This window comes from Cupressus sempervirens, chromosome 4 (genome assembly GCF_028749045.1).
Source record: "Cupressus sempervirens isolate cs-2001-9-10 chromosome 4, ASM2874904v1, whole genome shotgun sequence".
Lineage (NCBI taxonomy): Eukaryota > Viridiplantae > Streptophyta > Pinopsida > Cupressales > Cupressaceae > Cupressus > Cupressus sempervirens.
In genome coordinates, this window is record NC_143121.1 from 626,774,938 (window position 1) to 626,792,110 (window position 17,173).

At 34.5% G+C, this 17,173-nt stretch overlaps 1 protein-coding gene across 12 annotated transcripts in view; it reads right to left on the bottom strand.

Annotated features, from left to right (window-relative positions):
• Positions 1-17,173, bottom strand: part of LOC149562792 (26S proteasome non-ATPase regulatory subunit 13 homolog B-like) — a 94,865-nt gene that overhangs the window by 59,625 nt on the left and 18,067 nt on the right. For 8 of the 12 annotated variants that reach the window (XR_016363986.1, XR_016363985.1, XR_016363987.1 and 5 more), the window contains one exon: positions 326-772. The exons of 1 other annotated variant lie outside the window; for it this stretch is intronic. Coding sequence is in view for 1 of the 11 variants with exons in the window: in XM_089826244.1 (XP_089682370.1) it covers positions 329-772 (444 nt within the window). In the remaining 10 variants the exon portion in view is untranslated. Of the gene's footprint in view, positions 1-325; positions 773-15,944; positions 16,139-16,230; positions 16,416-17,173 lie in introns of those variants that run through there. 3 more of the 12 variants (XR_016363988.1, XM_089826244.1, XR_016363990.1) reach the window with 2 other exon arrangements.

A 17,173-nucleotide genomic window follows, 5' to 3' on the forward strand; every position in this document is an offset into this window, starting at 1 on the left:
CTGGTTGAAAAGGAGGGCAGATTTTTCCTCTCCTGAGCAACAAGAGGCAGAAAAAGAGACGGTGTTACCAAATAATAAAACAATCAGCCTCTCACTAGACAATGTAAGAAATCTGTGTTTCTTCAGAGGTGGTGCATAGCTTGAAGAATTGTTTGAAGTGTGATTACTAGCTTAATTTAGTTCAATGCTAATTACTACGAGTAATAATCATATGTATTCAGAAACAAAATAAGAAATCAAAAATTCAAAAAATTTGTGTCTTCTTCCATCACTCAATAAAAAGGAATTGAAGTGGAAACTTCCTGCAAAGAGAATCGAGATGTACCACCTTAAATGATTCTGAAAGAGATTCTACAGTCGTATAAGCCAAATAGAGAAGTGCACTTTTGTAAAACTCAGCAAATTCATGTATTGATTTATAATATTGCGATGAGACCCAATGATAGCTTGCATAAACTGTAGGATCGATATTTGTCATACTATCTACCGTACTTTTGCCATCGTCTAGCAACCTTTTGCACTCTTTCTGTTCACTTTGCTCAAGTTTGAATGCAGCTATTTGCATTCTAACATATATGATAGGTTCCTCAATCCTCATCTCCCTTGTGGCACGAAGCTTCTCAATTACTCCCTCCAAGAAGCTAATAGCAGCCTCCTTTTCTGTGTACTGATGTGAAACTATGACAACAAAGTGCGCAAGCTTAAGTAAATTTATCTTTGTTTCAAATTCTGTAATAAAGTTGCGATATAGCTGAATAAGTGTATCACCACCCTGCATATCCAAGATGTCTTGGTCAGAAATAGAAAAAGCATCTTTCATATATATTTACTCAAACTAGTCAGATTCCTACGAAATCAGTAGTTTGAACTTTGAACCAAAACATACTACACCAGTTCCCAAGAAAACCAACAAAATGTAGAGGACTGTATGCATACTAATAAAAGTTTTATGTGTGCAGACAGATATAGAAAATCGGACTTCTATAGATATAAATGATGGTTCTTTGGAAGTCAATATTCAGGAATAAAACTGTATAACTTGCATAACATATCAGCAACTGCTGTTTACTCTCCATATAAATCTTAAACAAAAGGCATATGTGCTGGTGTATAATTTTCTTAAATGGCTGCTTAGTTGTCATCTTACTTATGTAGCAAGGTAGTAACAAAAGTACTTAGGATATTTCTCCTACATGTACCTCCCTCCTATGCATTTTTCATTCACCTGTATCATTAACACACTCTCCTTTACAATATTGCAATTTCGGCTCTTTGTTGTTTCCATTATACCTAGTAATCCTAGCAAACTTCTCTCTGGTATCAGCCATGGCAGTGCCAATGGAAATATGAATCATGATTGCAATTCATTCAGGACAAGGCTTGTGTATTTGGCTCATGATTGGGCCTGAAGATTAGAAATTAAGAGATTTGCAAATTGGAAATATTTACACTCCCTATCTCAAATTGAGTCATTATTTGCACAATATTTGCAAAACCATGTCAAATTTGCATTATATTTGCACTCCTTGCAAATACAACAGCAAAATTTACAAATATTCACAGGTTTCTTTCAAATATTTACAAATTATTGCAATTTAGTTTCAAACATTTGAAGAAGTCTTCTTAAATTTGTTAAAATCAGTCTTTGTGTGACCACTGACAATATTTGCAGATGTTTCAAGACTTTAGAAGAAAACAATTGCAGATGATTCAACAATTAATAGATACTTTAAAAAAATTCTTTGGAAAAGCAGTTTTATTGCTTTTTTTGCAGATATTTGGCGGAAAATTCTGTTTGTTTGCCTAAGTTGACTTGCCTTCGTACTGCATTTACCATTTTGTACGATGTCTGTGCTGAAATCATGGATGATCATCCTTTTGAATGTTGGGGTTTTATTTTGTGTTTGGCCTACACAGAAGCATCAACCAATGAAGTCTACAGACATCTAAACTCTACAACCTGCAAATTTACCTTAGAACTTGCATTTTGCCAAATTTCGGCATAAAGGAGTTCTTTACTGCGGTGACACTCTTCAGTGAAAGCTACAAAATCGGCATTTGTCTAGCATTGATTGAGTACTGTTTTGTGAGAAAGCAATGTGTTTTCTGTTGAGGAACTAGCATTTTTCTGGATGACACGCTGCATTTTTGGTACTCAGCCTGGCTACAAACTTCATCTGGAAGTGTCTAAAATTGTTCGACCAGCAAGCTTAAAATTTGGTGTAGCAGCTATTTACAATTCCCATCTATCAGCATATATCCTTTCAATAAATAATAATATCAATTTTTAATTCTTCCATGCATCAACTTATATCATATTATCCTCATGGAGGTGGCAGAAGGTAATTCCTCCTCAAGGTGGCAAGGAGTTACCTTTCTTGTGTATAGGAATGCTCTGAATCATAGCAGTTTAAGCTTACTCCCTTCTTAGGATGGCACACATACTTGCCTTTGGAATCTTGCATTATGCTAAAATATGGCAATCAATTCTATTATCATCAGTCTAAATTGAAGTTCTTCAGCTAGGAAATTGAATTGCTGCATTAGCTCTGTACCTGATCATAATTCCTTTTGAGGGGTTTTCCTTTTCATAACCTAGGGAGGAAAACGGAACAAGTGAATTATAAACAATCATATTTAAAAATGATTTATAACATCTGAGGTCTACTGCAAAGGGGCTTTCCTTAGTTTGTCTCTTGAACGTTAAAAACCATATAGGTTAACAGTTGCCAACAAAGTCAACATTCCTTAAGGTCATTAGACTGTTATTGCCTGAAACGGACAGCATGTTGCCTGTGATGGGTCATGGAGACCCAAAAGAATCAAATTGACTCACTTGTACAAATAAAGGTGACAAATCTGACCACACAAAGTACTGTCTTTACATTTGTAAACCTTGGCCAAGGTGGCACTATGCAATTAGCATGCGACCATCAATCGTATGAACTAGGAGTACACATCTAGACAAGAAGGTCACACTCTTAGGCATGGAATCTATTGGGTGTGACCGACTAAGATTGATGTAGGTTCTAAACACCAGAGACTCGGATGGTAATTAGATGAGCCCAGTTTTTGCACCTCATGTGTAGGGTCAGGCCATTTTCTGAAAGGAAGTTGTATGGGAGACCAATGGTTAATGGATGGGAAGTAAAGCCTCTGATGATTACAAGAAGACATTAAAGATTCAAATCTACCATAACGGATTAAGCACAGTTAATCTCTTCTCACTCGGGTTCATTTATCATTCGAATGAAAGAAGTGATTTATGTTATTCAATTACATTCCATTTCATTTGAAAAAGTTGTGTACTGTTAGTTAAAATCTCGTTCATGTGAAGGCAATTCTTGTTTTATTTCCGTTCATTTGAAGGTAGATAATTCAGTCATGGACAAGTTTCATGTCCATGTGACAGAGAATCAATTACTTTTCCGTTAAAATGATAGGTAAATGAAAGTTTTATTTAATTTGAGATTTTTGGAAAATATTTAGATTTTTTCACTATTGTTTAGTCTGTTGCAGCTTTTTTTAAATGGATGGAGCGACAGAAAGCTTCTCCCCCTTGAGTGTCTAAAACCTTTTCAATGAAGTTTCTAAGAGTGATGCAGTGATCGATAGTCAAATGCCTTGGTCTACAGCCAACCTAATATTTTACTCTCTTTCCCTCTTTTTTGCCCAATTGCTAATTCTGCAGACTATAATGCTTGCAAAACGCCAAAAAGATTTCCAAGAATAGGGTTGAACATCAGCATACAGTAGTTAGAAGAATTATCAATATCTCATTTATTATGAAAAGGTATAGCCAAACTATCTGTCCATTCAATCAGAAAGCCACTTTGAGTGATGTTGTTCAAGATTTTTTTCATAGGAGTCAAGAGCTCATTTCCCTATTTTAAAATCAGCTTGCAGCCCATCAATGTCCTGGGATTTGCCACTTACGAAGTTCTTTATTCCATGTTTAATATCTTCCTCTAACAAGAGCTCTTAATTTCAACCAACAACTTTCATTGCCATTGACATCAGAGGACATCTTAATTTCACTCTTATCTTAACAACTCAAGAAAAGATGTCAAGGACCAAAGTACTATCAAAATATTCCGTTCAATGGAATGATCTTCCATTGCAGGATAACATGGGAGGATTCAAAAATATTGCTGAAGCCAATTGTTGCTGCACATTATTTCTTCATTTTCCGTTCACTCTAAATACCTTAGCCTAAGGAATCTTACATAGCATCTTGTATGGGCCTACACAAAATTTCTCAATCTTACTGTTATTTTACCCATTCCACTTCCTTTAGTATGTCTGATTAAAAGTACACAAAAACCACAAACAAAAATCATTTAAAGGAGCTATCCTTGTCAACCGGAGGAAAATTACCAATTCAATGGCAAAAAAAATCTCCAAATATTGTGAATATTTCTCTTTAGTCATTTGGCAAGTCAGCTAATTTTAGCAAAACATCAGTGACAAATCTATGCACTAATAGGTTTCTAGCATTCAGTTTTTCTGTTTCAGTTTCTCTAGCAGAGTTGCATTAATATTCCACCGATATAAAATTCCAACCCATTTTCACAGTACCTCACATAACCCAGAATTTTCTCTTTTAGATCTTTAGTCCTTTCAAATTTTTATCAATTCAAGTTTCAATATTTCCAACCATAGTCGTCATCAGTTAATTTCAGTGTTATCATGATTTTTTCAGCAGTGATAAGTCTATGATCACGAGATTCTTATTGGTCCCATGTGGACTTTACTAAAACTAGATCAGGATCACAACATTCTTATTGGTTCCATGTGCAGTTTACTAAAACTAGATTATCCAAACATCAGCCCTTTGATTGTCAATTTTTTTTATGGCAATCATAGAAAATGGTGGAACAATAAAGTCATCCATTTTGAAGTCAAGTGTCAATTGACTTAAGCATAGTATTCTAATTTTCTCCCATTAACTTTAAGATCTTATTCAGAGAAAACTGAATGAAGAGTCCATGTAAACTGAATGACTTTACAGAAAAGCTTCCCATACTTCTTGAATCGGCCATTTTACATGGAACAAAGTGTGTCAGACCATTGACACATGATAAAAACGACATGAGTTTTTTGGCTATTCCAAAGGTTGCTTGAAGTTAATTCAAGTTACCCCATCAAAGGGGAATTCCAAACAAATATAATGAATGAGGCAATACATATCAGAAACCTTCTAAAATGGGAATTTTCAAATTGAACTTTGACTGGGCATCTAAAGAAATTCAAAACCTCATACTTTTGCACTACTTCATTTTCCACTCTTACATCCAATGCAATCCTGACAGATATCATAGAAGGAAAAGGGTATATTCACTATCAAATACAATTTTATCAAGCATATATCTACTTTGTGTTTCAGCATTGTTGGCAGAATATATGGTTGTAAGGCACCAAAGATGTTATTCGGGTCATTCCTAAACCAATATATCCATTACATACCACTGAAGAAACATCGAAGCAGTTCTAATATACCTAATCTATAAAAGAGTAATATATTATAGAATAAAAGGCAAATATGTGGAAATCTGATAATTTAGAGTTATTACGAAAGGATATGCTGTAAAGACATTATGAAAAGGCTTATGGAAGTATACAATTAAAGGCACAAAGAGGCTATAAAAAGAGGGAAAAGTGAGAGAAGTTTGAAATAGTGTGGAAACATGTGCTGAATAATATTAACTACATATATGTCAGGGGAAGGAAGTGTGAAATATAAATGAATATGTAAATGAAACATGATAAATGAATTGTAAGACGTTTATGCAATAAAAGTATATCAATATATGATGTTATGGATGTATATGTTATAATTTGGTTTATTCTTATTGCATATGTAAGTTCTCCCTTTTTGTTGCATCCCTCCAAGGTTTACTACATATAGCAAAACATTAAACCCTAGATTCCGGCCCTAAGTTTTTCTATCAACAAGCATGTATGGAACATTAAAAGAACCATGACATGTGAATACAACTCAGAAACTTATTCAAGACCAAACAACTATTCTTCTTAAGAGTTATTTATGCATAAGTATTTTCTAATCACAACCTATCACACTTCATTTTCAAATGATTGAAGCATACAACAATATTATTTTGCACGTGAAATTAATGAGTCATGTCATGACCCCTTCTAAGATTACTCTATGTAACCAACAACGTATAAAGGGGCATTCAATATAAAATAACTGATCATTATCTGATAGAAAAGTTTAATACAGTCAGTGGGCAATGAGGGAAATTAATTAATCAATGTTTACTAAAGACGGAGTTACATGCCATCTCCCTTTGATATAACTGATTCAAGGAATACTGTTAAGAATTATCATTGCTGGTCAACTTATAGAGAAACATTTTATATACTGGTTGACCTTCATTAGCAAATGATTAAGCAATGAATAAGAGAAGTATATAAGGGCAGTAAAACAAGTGATCAGGTATTACATTTGTCATTAAAAAAGGCAGTCAACATAAGTTAAAGGGCAGAAATAAAGTGATTAGTGAAAAGGGCATAAGGCAGCAATTAGTGAAAGGAAGGCAGCAATTTGGTAAAGAAAATAAAAAGTAGTGTTTAATATCTTAAAGAACAGTGATTAGTATTTTTCTTGGTTGGTAATAGATTAATTTGTTGATCTTAACGGGCTGAGTCCTGGCCCAAAACAGGGATGGCTACAAACAGGAGAACCACCTCTCCAAATACAGAAATAACCATAAAGACTCATCAGCAAATAAACATCAGAAACAACCAAACCAGTGCCATTGTAGCCATCACATAAAAATCTTATCTCCACCCTAGAACAGTGATTAGTATTAAAAGAAAGGCAGCACCAAAATTAAGTAGGCTGACTTCAATAGTTGAGTGAAGGGTTGTTTGTTTAAGAATATTTAATATACTTATAAAGGAGGATTGGACACCTACTTTGATAAGAAAGTCTCCCTAGGAAAGAGTCAACGTTATTCATAAAAAGGGATGATAAGGTGAAATATAATGTGATATCATATTTAATAACAGGTGGCAATTAGCAATGTGCAACCAGGATTAAAGAGAAATATAGCAGCACTTGGAAATAGAAATTAAGAAGTTAGTTTGGAATTATAAAGTCATGTTATTTGGAGAGTTCACTATTGAAAAGATGCATCATTCCATTTAGCGATGAAGATATAAATATATAAAAAAAGTGTACGAGTTCACAGGGGAGTAGAATCGAGCACAAGAAAGGAAAAGAAATACAAAAAACAGTTATGTTAACAGAGATTTAAAAATAAACAGCAGTACTGAACAGAACAGAAAACAATCGGCATTTTTTATCATTGGGTGGGTAGACTCGTACAGCAATACCATTGTATCAGCATCTATAGACAAGCACACATCTACAGGTCAAATTTCCAGCAGATCTAGTGCATTCAGCAAGGAGGCCATACAGCATAACCTCATAGAACTCAATACATCTTCAAACTCATATTTACCAGTATATCTGTTCTGATCATCCATCATGACTATTGGATAAACATATACCACTAAAAACTATATTGATCATCATGTATCAATGTTGATGAATACATTGCCTATGATGACAATTACTGAGGTGTTTGACTGACTGAGTCCCATCTTGAAAGGAAGGGCCTGAGGTGTAAGCAAGGGGGGTTCCCAAGGCTACAAAGGAAGCCATCCAAAAGGGCCCTTATGTTGAAAGGCAAAGGAACCCACTTACAACCTCCACAAGATGGTATGTGTTTTCCTAAAGATGAGAGAAGATGGGGAAAGCAGGTACATGTTTCCGAGTGAGAGGGTTGTGGTAGACACCTCTCTTAGACTTGGTGTAGAAATGGCTTCAGGCAGACCCATCATGTCACTTCGTCTAAACCCTATTATGTTTATATAGCATTATTGATAATCTATGAATATGATGTGGTTTTCTTATTCCTCATCGAATAAATATGTATATTTGTATATACTGTTTATGATTGCACGCTTCAAGCCTGGGGGGAGGGGGGCATTATTATAGACATGTTTATTTGGTAAGATGTAACCCTAACACTAATTTGTTGCAATTGTTGTTTTAAGGCAATTAGGAAGGAGGCATTATAAGTTGCTATAAAGCTATTTTTGGTGAACTTCTTTGGAATCCAAGGCATTCCCAAGAGCACCTTCATTACCAAAGTTGTTTGTGGGAATGTCTTCAAATCCAAGGTCTTCCCAATAACCTCTTTAGTAACAAAGTTCTTACAAGGATTCCCTTCAGCACAAAAGCAAGCACTTGGAACCTCATTAGTTCCCAGTAGTAACAAATTCCTTGAATATGAAAAGCAAAAGACATCCCACTAAATGCACCTACTATCAAATATAACACAAAATAAATTAGTTAAAGATGCTTTTGAAACTTTCGAGCCAATAAGAATTAATCTTTTGACAATTTCTCCGAACCTCTTCAACATCACAGCTATTCCAAGAATCCCTTCAGCACTAGAGAATGTTCTTCAAACCTTGTCGGCTTTCAACAACACTAAACCCACCAACATTTCAAAGACAAGGCACTACAAAGCTACTTGACATAACACCTCAAAGAAATAATGTTATAGTCACTAGCAATCCTTTTGGTCCAAGTCCATTAACCAAAATTTAGACAATCTCGAGCATACAAACTTTCTGTTGAAATCTTAGAAATTTTGAAGATAGAGTAGATTTGTTTGATCCTCAAGCAAATTTCAAACTAAATTTAGCAAAGGTAACCAAAGTTTTTGGCATCTATGATAGCATCTATTTGAAGAACATAAAATGGTAAAACATCATCAAAATTATGGAATTTGAAAATTATTGCTTGCTTTTTGGGTAGAAAAAAGTCCAAAGCCAAATGTATCATTCGACTGTAATGTCCCCTTTAAGAATCATCTTATTCTTTACCCTAAATTCACAATTCCAAAATGACATAGGAGCAAAAATGTAGTTAGAGATATAATTCTTACTCGAATATGATGAGATAAGCTATATAGATATCTTAAGTCTGATTTCTCATATCAGGTCAATCTATCAAAATGAGCTCCTTTATCAAATGGAATTCTATGCTCAATTTGCTCTCCAAATCTAAATAATACTCTTATATCGTTGCATTTCTATTATTTGCTTGGAATGAAATGTCCTTTATGCTTTACTGGTGAAAGGATCACCACCTTTCATTAGAATTGAGCCACCACTTTTCATTGTTGCCTTTGAGAATACTATATTAATCCCCAAATTGCTCTCCCTTGATCTTCTCCATAAATGAAGCATTCTACCCTTTATATCTTCCAATGTGAGGGAGAGTCGCACCTCTTCATCATGGCTGCCCTATTGCCAAGGTCACCTCTTACCATCCTTTAGATGAGTCACAACTCTTCATTATTTATGTAAAGTTTCTACAAATTCTATTATAAATCAGACTTAGATTACACCTTCTAGTTTTATGCTTGCTGCAGATGATCTTCAATATACAGACTTGAGGGAATTAGTAAATATAATTCTGTAAATGTTTTATTTTCTGCAAGTCATCTTAGGGCAGTATTAATCAAGAAGCAGACTTATTATTTTTGTGTGTCCTTAAACTTCAACCACACCCTATATAAATGCATCAACCAAAGGGCAAGTCCCTCTAAGGGACATGACCCTTCCTAGGTCAGCCCACTTTGCAGTCTCATAATCGGCAATCTAAGAAGGTAATGGTTTGAGACAAGCTTAACTAAGATTTTAGTCAAAATAATACTTAAACATAGTTATCTTAAGAACCCACCGATCATTTCTAGACAAGGAGCAATAGGCCTTACATAAGGCATTTCCTGAATGATAAGCTCTATGCGATCTGCACAGTCAAATCAGTATGGCGATTAGAGTTACGGATTTAACACTCCCTCTTAACTTGATAATCATACTAAGATCACATATCTAGCATAATCATTATGATGATTAAGTATAGATTGATACTCTATATCTATCTAAATCTTCTAAGCATGTGGTATCATTGAACACATGATACTAAGTCATATTACCATCTTGTGATATCACTTATACTAGTGATGACAGTAATGCATGGAATGCAACACACGGGATAAAATCCGAAGAATGATTAAATTCTTCATTTATCCAAGTTGTGACTCATAGATACTCGCAATCCTATATCACAACATGATCCTGAGTTGAGATCTACCATAACACAGGATAAAGTCCGAAGAATAAATTCTTCCTTTATCCAAGTTGTGACTCATAGGCACAGAAATGTCTATATCACAAATGATCTTGAACTCATCTAGATCTGACAGTAGTTCTCTCCTATTCAACACATTATCTAAGAGATCATCATCTCTCATAATGTCTTTTATACAAGTGTTCACTATCTCAGAGATCGTCACCTCTTAGATAATGAATACAAATGGTGGAGCCCATAACAGTGAATAGCTTGACAATAAAAATTATTTTAATAATAGTTTAAAGAACACAAATGTTTTACAATTCAACCATATCAAGTCTTTTCCTAAAGTGATCTATCTTCACTCGAGAGAGAGGTTTGGTAAGAATATTTGTTGTCTAATCTACCGTGCAAATGTATTCTAATTTTATAGAATTCCTATCTACCATATCTCTTACATAATGGTAAGGAATTTCAATATGCTTGGACCTGTCATGGAAAACTGGATTCAGAGAAAGCTTGATGGAACTCTGATTATGATAATGAATAATCGTAGGACTCATGGCTTGACCAAATAATCCCACAAGTAGCTTTCTAAGTCAAACTGCTTCCTGAGAAGCCATTACTACTACAATGTATTTGGCTTCTGTGGAACTTTGTGCTACTGATGACTGCTTTCTGCATATCCATGATATCATCGTTGATCCTAAACCAAAACATCCTAAAGTACTTTTTCTGTCCTTAACACTTCCACCCCACTCTGAGTCTGTGAATCCATGTAAATCCAAGTCAACTTTCTCATATTTGAGTCCAAGGTTAAGACTGCCTTGTAAGTATCTCATAATGTGTTTGACTGCAACTAGATGAATCTCCTTTGGCTCACACATAAACTGACTTAAGGCATTAACAGCATAGCAAATATCAGGTCTTGTATTTACCAAGTACATAAGGGATCCAATCATCTGCCGATAGAGAGTAGAATCTATGGAAGGTGATTCTGCTGCTGCTTCCTTAAGTTTACGTAGATTAGTCTCTCTTGGAGAAGCCATAGACCTGCAGTTCCACATTCCAAATCTCTTCAAGATATCTAATGTATACTTTCCTTGATTAAGTATGATGCTGTCAAAATTCTGCCATACTTCCAATCCTAGGAAGTAATGAAGGAGTCCTAAATCTTTCACTTCGAACTCTATGATTAGATCTTTCTTGCATTGATCTATAAGATGATCATCACCTGTTATTAGTAAATCATCAATAGAGCATCAAAATTATCATATCATCTTTATCACGTTTATAATATAGATTTGGATCAGCTTCATTCTTGAAGAATGCTAAGCTGGAGAGATACTTATCAATTCTTTCGTACCAAGCCCTTGGAGCTTGTTTAAACCCGTATAGAGCTTTCTTAAGCCTTCAAACAAAAACTTTACAGTTATGAGTTTCAAATCTTTCAAATTGCTCCAAAAATACCTCTTCTGTAATCTTTCCATTCAGAAATATTGTTTTTACATCCATCTAATGTACTTTCCATCCCTTCAATGCTACAATAGCTAGAACTGCTCTTACAAAAGTGTATCTGGCAACCGGAGCAAAGGTTTCTTCATAATCAATTCCCTCTTTTTGACAGAATCCCCTAGCTACAAATCTGGCTTTATATTTTTCAATGCTACCATCAGCAACATGCTTGATTTTAAATATCCACTTAGAAGAAACAACGGATTTTCGTTTAGGTCTAGGAACAATTTCCCAAACATCATTCTTAATAATGGATTGGTATTCTTCCGTCATAGCATCCTTCCAAGCTGTAAGTTTAATAGCATCTGAAACATTAGTTGGTTTTGATTTAGATAAATCACTCATGTTTACTTCATAACTAGAAAATTTTTTGGGTCTTTTGCTTTCTCTAAAGGTTCCAGATGGTACAACAAAGTGTTGTGCTTCCTCTATTGTCTTCATGGCCCAATGTTCTCCCTCTGAAACTCAAATTCAGTATTTTATTCAAAACTAAGGGAGAGAGATCTTCAAAACTTAGGGCACTTTTAAATGTTAAATCTTCTTCAAGTATTACATCCCTACTAAGTTCAATGTTTTTCTGACCAGGTATGAAAATCCGATATGCTTTAGATGTTTGACTATACCCGACAAAAACACCTTTCCTCCCAGAGGGTTCTAACTTGGTTCTCTTTTCTTTAGGAACATGTATATATACAGGGCACCCAAAAATCCTAAGATGACTTATATTAGGTTTAACCTTAGTAAAAACTTATTCAGGAGTTTTAGCTTTAAGGTAGGAGTGAGGACTCATGTTTTGAATATAGACAATAGTACAAGAGGTTTCCGCCCAAAGATTATATTCTGAATTTTGATCAAATATCATAGCTCTTGCTGCTTCTATAATTGTTCTATTTTTTCTTTCTGCTACCCTGTTTTGTTGAGGGTTATAAGAAATAGTATACTCCCTCTTAATTCTTGTTTCTTTACAAAACTCTTTAAACAACTCTGAAGTATATTTCCCTCCATTATCAGTCCTAAGAATTTTAATTTTATGTCCTGATAAGTTTTCAATTAAGGTTTTGAACTCTTTAAGTCTCTTAAAGATTTCTTCTAATTCTTTACACTTCAAGAAGTAAATCCAAGTTTTCCTAGAAAAGTCATCTATAAACAGTATATAGTACCAAAATCCTCTAAGAGAAGGAACAGACATAGGTCCGCACAAATCTGAGTGGATTAATTCCAAAACATTGTTAGTTTTCCTAGTGCTATCATGAAATGGATTTTTGGTATTCTTACCCAAAGCGCATCCTTTGCATATGCTTGAATGATCTTTATTTAATTTAGGTAAACCAGTAACCATCTTCTCCATAGTTGATATGGTTTTGAAATTCAGATGTCCTAACCTTCTATGCCAAATTTTGTTTATATCAGCAGCTTCATGAATAAATGCTTGAACAAGTCGACTAGGTTCTGTATTTAATTCATACAAGTATCCCTTTCTTTGGCTAATCAGCTTTAATTTCTTAAATGAGGAGTTCTTAGGCCAAGTCAATACTTTACCGTCCATGAAAGCAACATTATGTCCATCATCTTCAAGTGTTGTAACGGAGATTAGATTCCTTTTCATTCCTAGTACATAAAGTACTCTTTTGAGATGTAGAACACTGCCCAACTTTAGTTTCAAGGTGCAATCTCCTATTCCTTTAACGGAATGGGTTGAATTATCACTGATGGTTACTTCGCCATCAACTTTCTTTGATATAAAGTCTAGTGCTACTTTGTATCCTGTAATATGTCGGGATGATCCACTATCAATCACCAATGCCTTGCTTGATACTTCATTTGATAGTGTTGAATACAATACACAATTCTCAGGATCACAGTTATCTTCTTTCCTAGTAATGTTTGTACAGTTTACTTGTTGTTTAGAATTCTCACAGCAATTAGATCTATAGTGTCCAAACTTTTTGCATTTGAAGCATTTTCTTTTGGATAGATCTTTCTTAGGTTTGTCATTCTTTTGATTACCCTTCTTCTTCTTGAAATGCTTCTTCTTACCTTTATAGGAATTTGTGTTGAGAACATGAAGTTCTTCGTCTTCAGTTTTCAACTTTCCCCCTTTCTTAAGTTTTTTGGATTCTTCCTGAAAGCAATCTCCCTTAAGTCTATTGAAGTCAAGAAGATTGTCTCTAGCACTTACTCCTTGTGTGAATGTTTCCCATGAATCTAGTAATCCATCTATAGCCATCAATGTTCGTTCTTTGTCATCAATTATGGTTCTTATACTTGCAAGTTCATCTCTTAGAATGACAACCCTTAGAAAGTAAGAATTCATCAATTCTCCCTTCTTTATATGTATATGATTTAGTTGCCTTTTTAGTGTGAGGACTCTAGTTGCATTGTTAACTTCGTATGCATTCAATAATGCATTCATCATATTAAATGTTGTTTGATGTTTCATTAGCATGGGTACCATTTCATTTTTTACTCCATCTAATATGATCTACATGGCTTTCCTATTTCCTTTACTCCAGATAGTTTTATTAGGTTCAACAACAGGTTGTTTGGATGCTGAATCAACAAACGGTTTCACATCATTTTCTTCAAAAATATCATGATTCTAAATTTCCAAGCATTGAAGTGTTCTTTCCCATCAAACTTGTCCTCGGGTCTGATTGTGTATGCCATTAAAGATAGAAGAATGATGGTAGTCTGATCGTTTAATTTGCAGAGCCTAGGTTCGAATACCAGAGCTCTCATACCATGTAAAATTTCCACAAATTCTGTTATAAATTAGACTTAGATTATACCTTCTAGTTTTATGCTTGCTGCAGATGATCTTCAATATACAAACTTGAGTGAATTAATAAATATAATTCTGGAAATGTTTTATTTTCTGCAAGTCGTCTTAGGGCAGTATTGATCAACAAGCAGACTTATTATTTTTGTGTCCTTAAACTTCAACCACACCCTATATAAATACATCAACCAAAGGGCAAGTCCCTCTAAGGGACATGACCCCTTCCTAGGTCGGCCCACTTTGCAGTCTCATAATCGGCGATCTAAGAAGGTAATGGTTTGAGACAAACTTAACTAAGATTTTAGTTAAGATAATACTTAAACGTAGTTATCTTAAGAACCCGCCAATCATGTCTAGACAAGGAGCAATAGGCCTTCATAAGGCATTTCATGAATGATAAGCTTTGTGCGATCTGCACAATCAGATCAGTATGGTAATCAGAGTTACGGATTTAGCAATTTATGCCCTTTAAAAGAGTCACAACACTTCATATTTGTTACTCTTTGAAAGAGTTGCAAACTTTCATTATTACCACCTTTTTTTAAAGTCACAACCTTTCATAACTTTTGGACTTCAACGAAGTCACTTCCTTATTCTATTCTCATTTCTTTTTTCTCTTCTATTAATCCTTCCTTGCCTCACATTATTCCTTTTCTCTTCATCTCTCTCCCTTTCTAATGAAGTTCTTTTCTCCCTTTTTATATCTCATGTTTGAGGGACACACAACTTTTCATTTCATGTCTTTTGACCCTTCAGTAAACTTAACTAAATTTAATTATTATTTTTATTTAAACTTGTTTTTCTTCTTTTATATCTCAATTTTAATATTATCATTTTTTATTAAATCCTATTTCAAAAAGGCAACATCAAATGGCCTATCCGCATCATGAACATCATAGCAATTGCATTCATTTAGATACCTGCTAGGTTTGTAGTCCAATCTGTTGTGGACAAGGAAGTCTCTGCTTTTCTCAGTACATGCAATTCATTTTCAGTCATTTGTATCCCAATTGTTGAGATAGACCATTGCTTGAAACCAACAGTACAGAAGTTCTAGTCCAACTATGCCAAAGAATAGATGCAAACTATTCGATTGAAAAGAAGACCTTTCTAACATACAAGTCTTTTCCATGATGGTGTTTTGAATCAGGTAAATAATTATTGTTCTCACAAATCTTATTCAACGATGAAGTGAACCGACTATAGTTGAATCTGAGGCAACCCTATATTGTAAGATGAACTGGTCGAAGAAAAACAATTACTAAAACATACATCCATATCCACAATGAAAACATACATATGCATCCTTCTAATCCAAAACATAGTACCAAACATGAACAATTAGCTCAGACAGAGACAGCTAAAACTAGTGTGTTCACTTGTCCAATTCAATTTTCGCACAGATACCATTTGATTTGTCTCTCAAGTATACTGATCACCGCAAACACCATATTCATCAACAATTCCTACCTTTTCAGCCTCTTGGCATCCATGGCAATCATGGATGAAAGGTTCACATGGGCAGGTTGTCGAGCATGCTTCTATACATACTGGAAACTCTAATTGTTGGCCTTGCTGGCCGAAAAAGAGTGGAAGCTTTGTTGGCCTTGGTGAACTTGTACGGTTTGTTCATTTTTCTGTTCTGTATAGCATAGGGGTTTGATCTGCAAAAGATTCCAAATGAAAGGAGGAGAAAACATATGTTAGAAATACACATTTTCTTGAACTCCTTGTTTTGTCCAATTATATCATATACCTTCCCTTGCACTTATTCTGCATTTTATGAAGGTGAAGCCAATGCACATACTATCTTTAGTGCAATTCTGCCTAATTGTTGGAAACCAGCATCTTGATAATGCACTTAGTGACTATTTGTAGCCAAACACAATACTTGTCATTGCACCTACAGTAGCTCCAACTGATATCTCGAGTCAAGTTCAACTGGCAGCAATAATAGATGCAGATGCATAGTTAGATAGAGTATCCATCCAACAAATGTTATCATTCCAAATAGCTAAATCATACCCCTAGCCATTCATCACTTCAAAATCTATAGACTTATTCTCCTCACCAACAACAATGATAGCTTCTACTAGCAACATCAAAGGACCAATATTCAGGAGACAGGGCATCTTCTAATTCTCTGCAATCACCACAAAACTAAAAAAATTCTGTGTGTTCTATTTTCACATTGCAGTTTTCCAAAACTCTAACTTGACCTACTTTAATGATAAAACTGTTCTTTTATATAGAAAATACAGTTAAGATTTCAAAAAGGGGAGTGCTTAAAAATTAGTTAGACTTAGAAAATAAGTGAAAAGCTATTATAAAAAATGTTTTCAATTGTAAATGGATTCCTTCTGCTTTCAAGAGGGCTACAATTGTTTTGCCTGTTGAAACAACCAATGCACTGAAACAGCTATTCATCACTTCAAAATCTATAAACTTATTCTCCTCACCAACAACAATGATAGCATGTAATAGCAACATCAAAGGACCAATATTCAGAAGACAGGGCATCTTCTAAGTCTCTGCAATCACCACAAAACTAAAAAAAAAATTTGTGTTCTATTTTGACATTGCAGTTTTCCAAAACTGTAACTTGAGTCACTTCAATGATAAAAGTGTTCTTTTATATAGAAAATACAGTTAAGATTTCAAAAAGAGGAGTGCTTAAAAATTAGTTGACTTAGAAAATA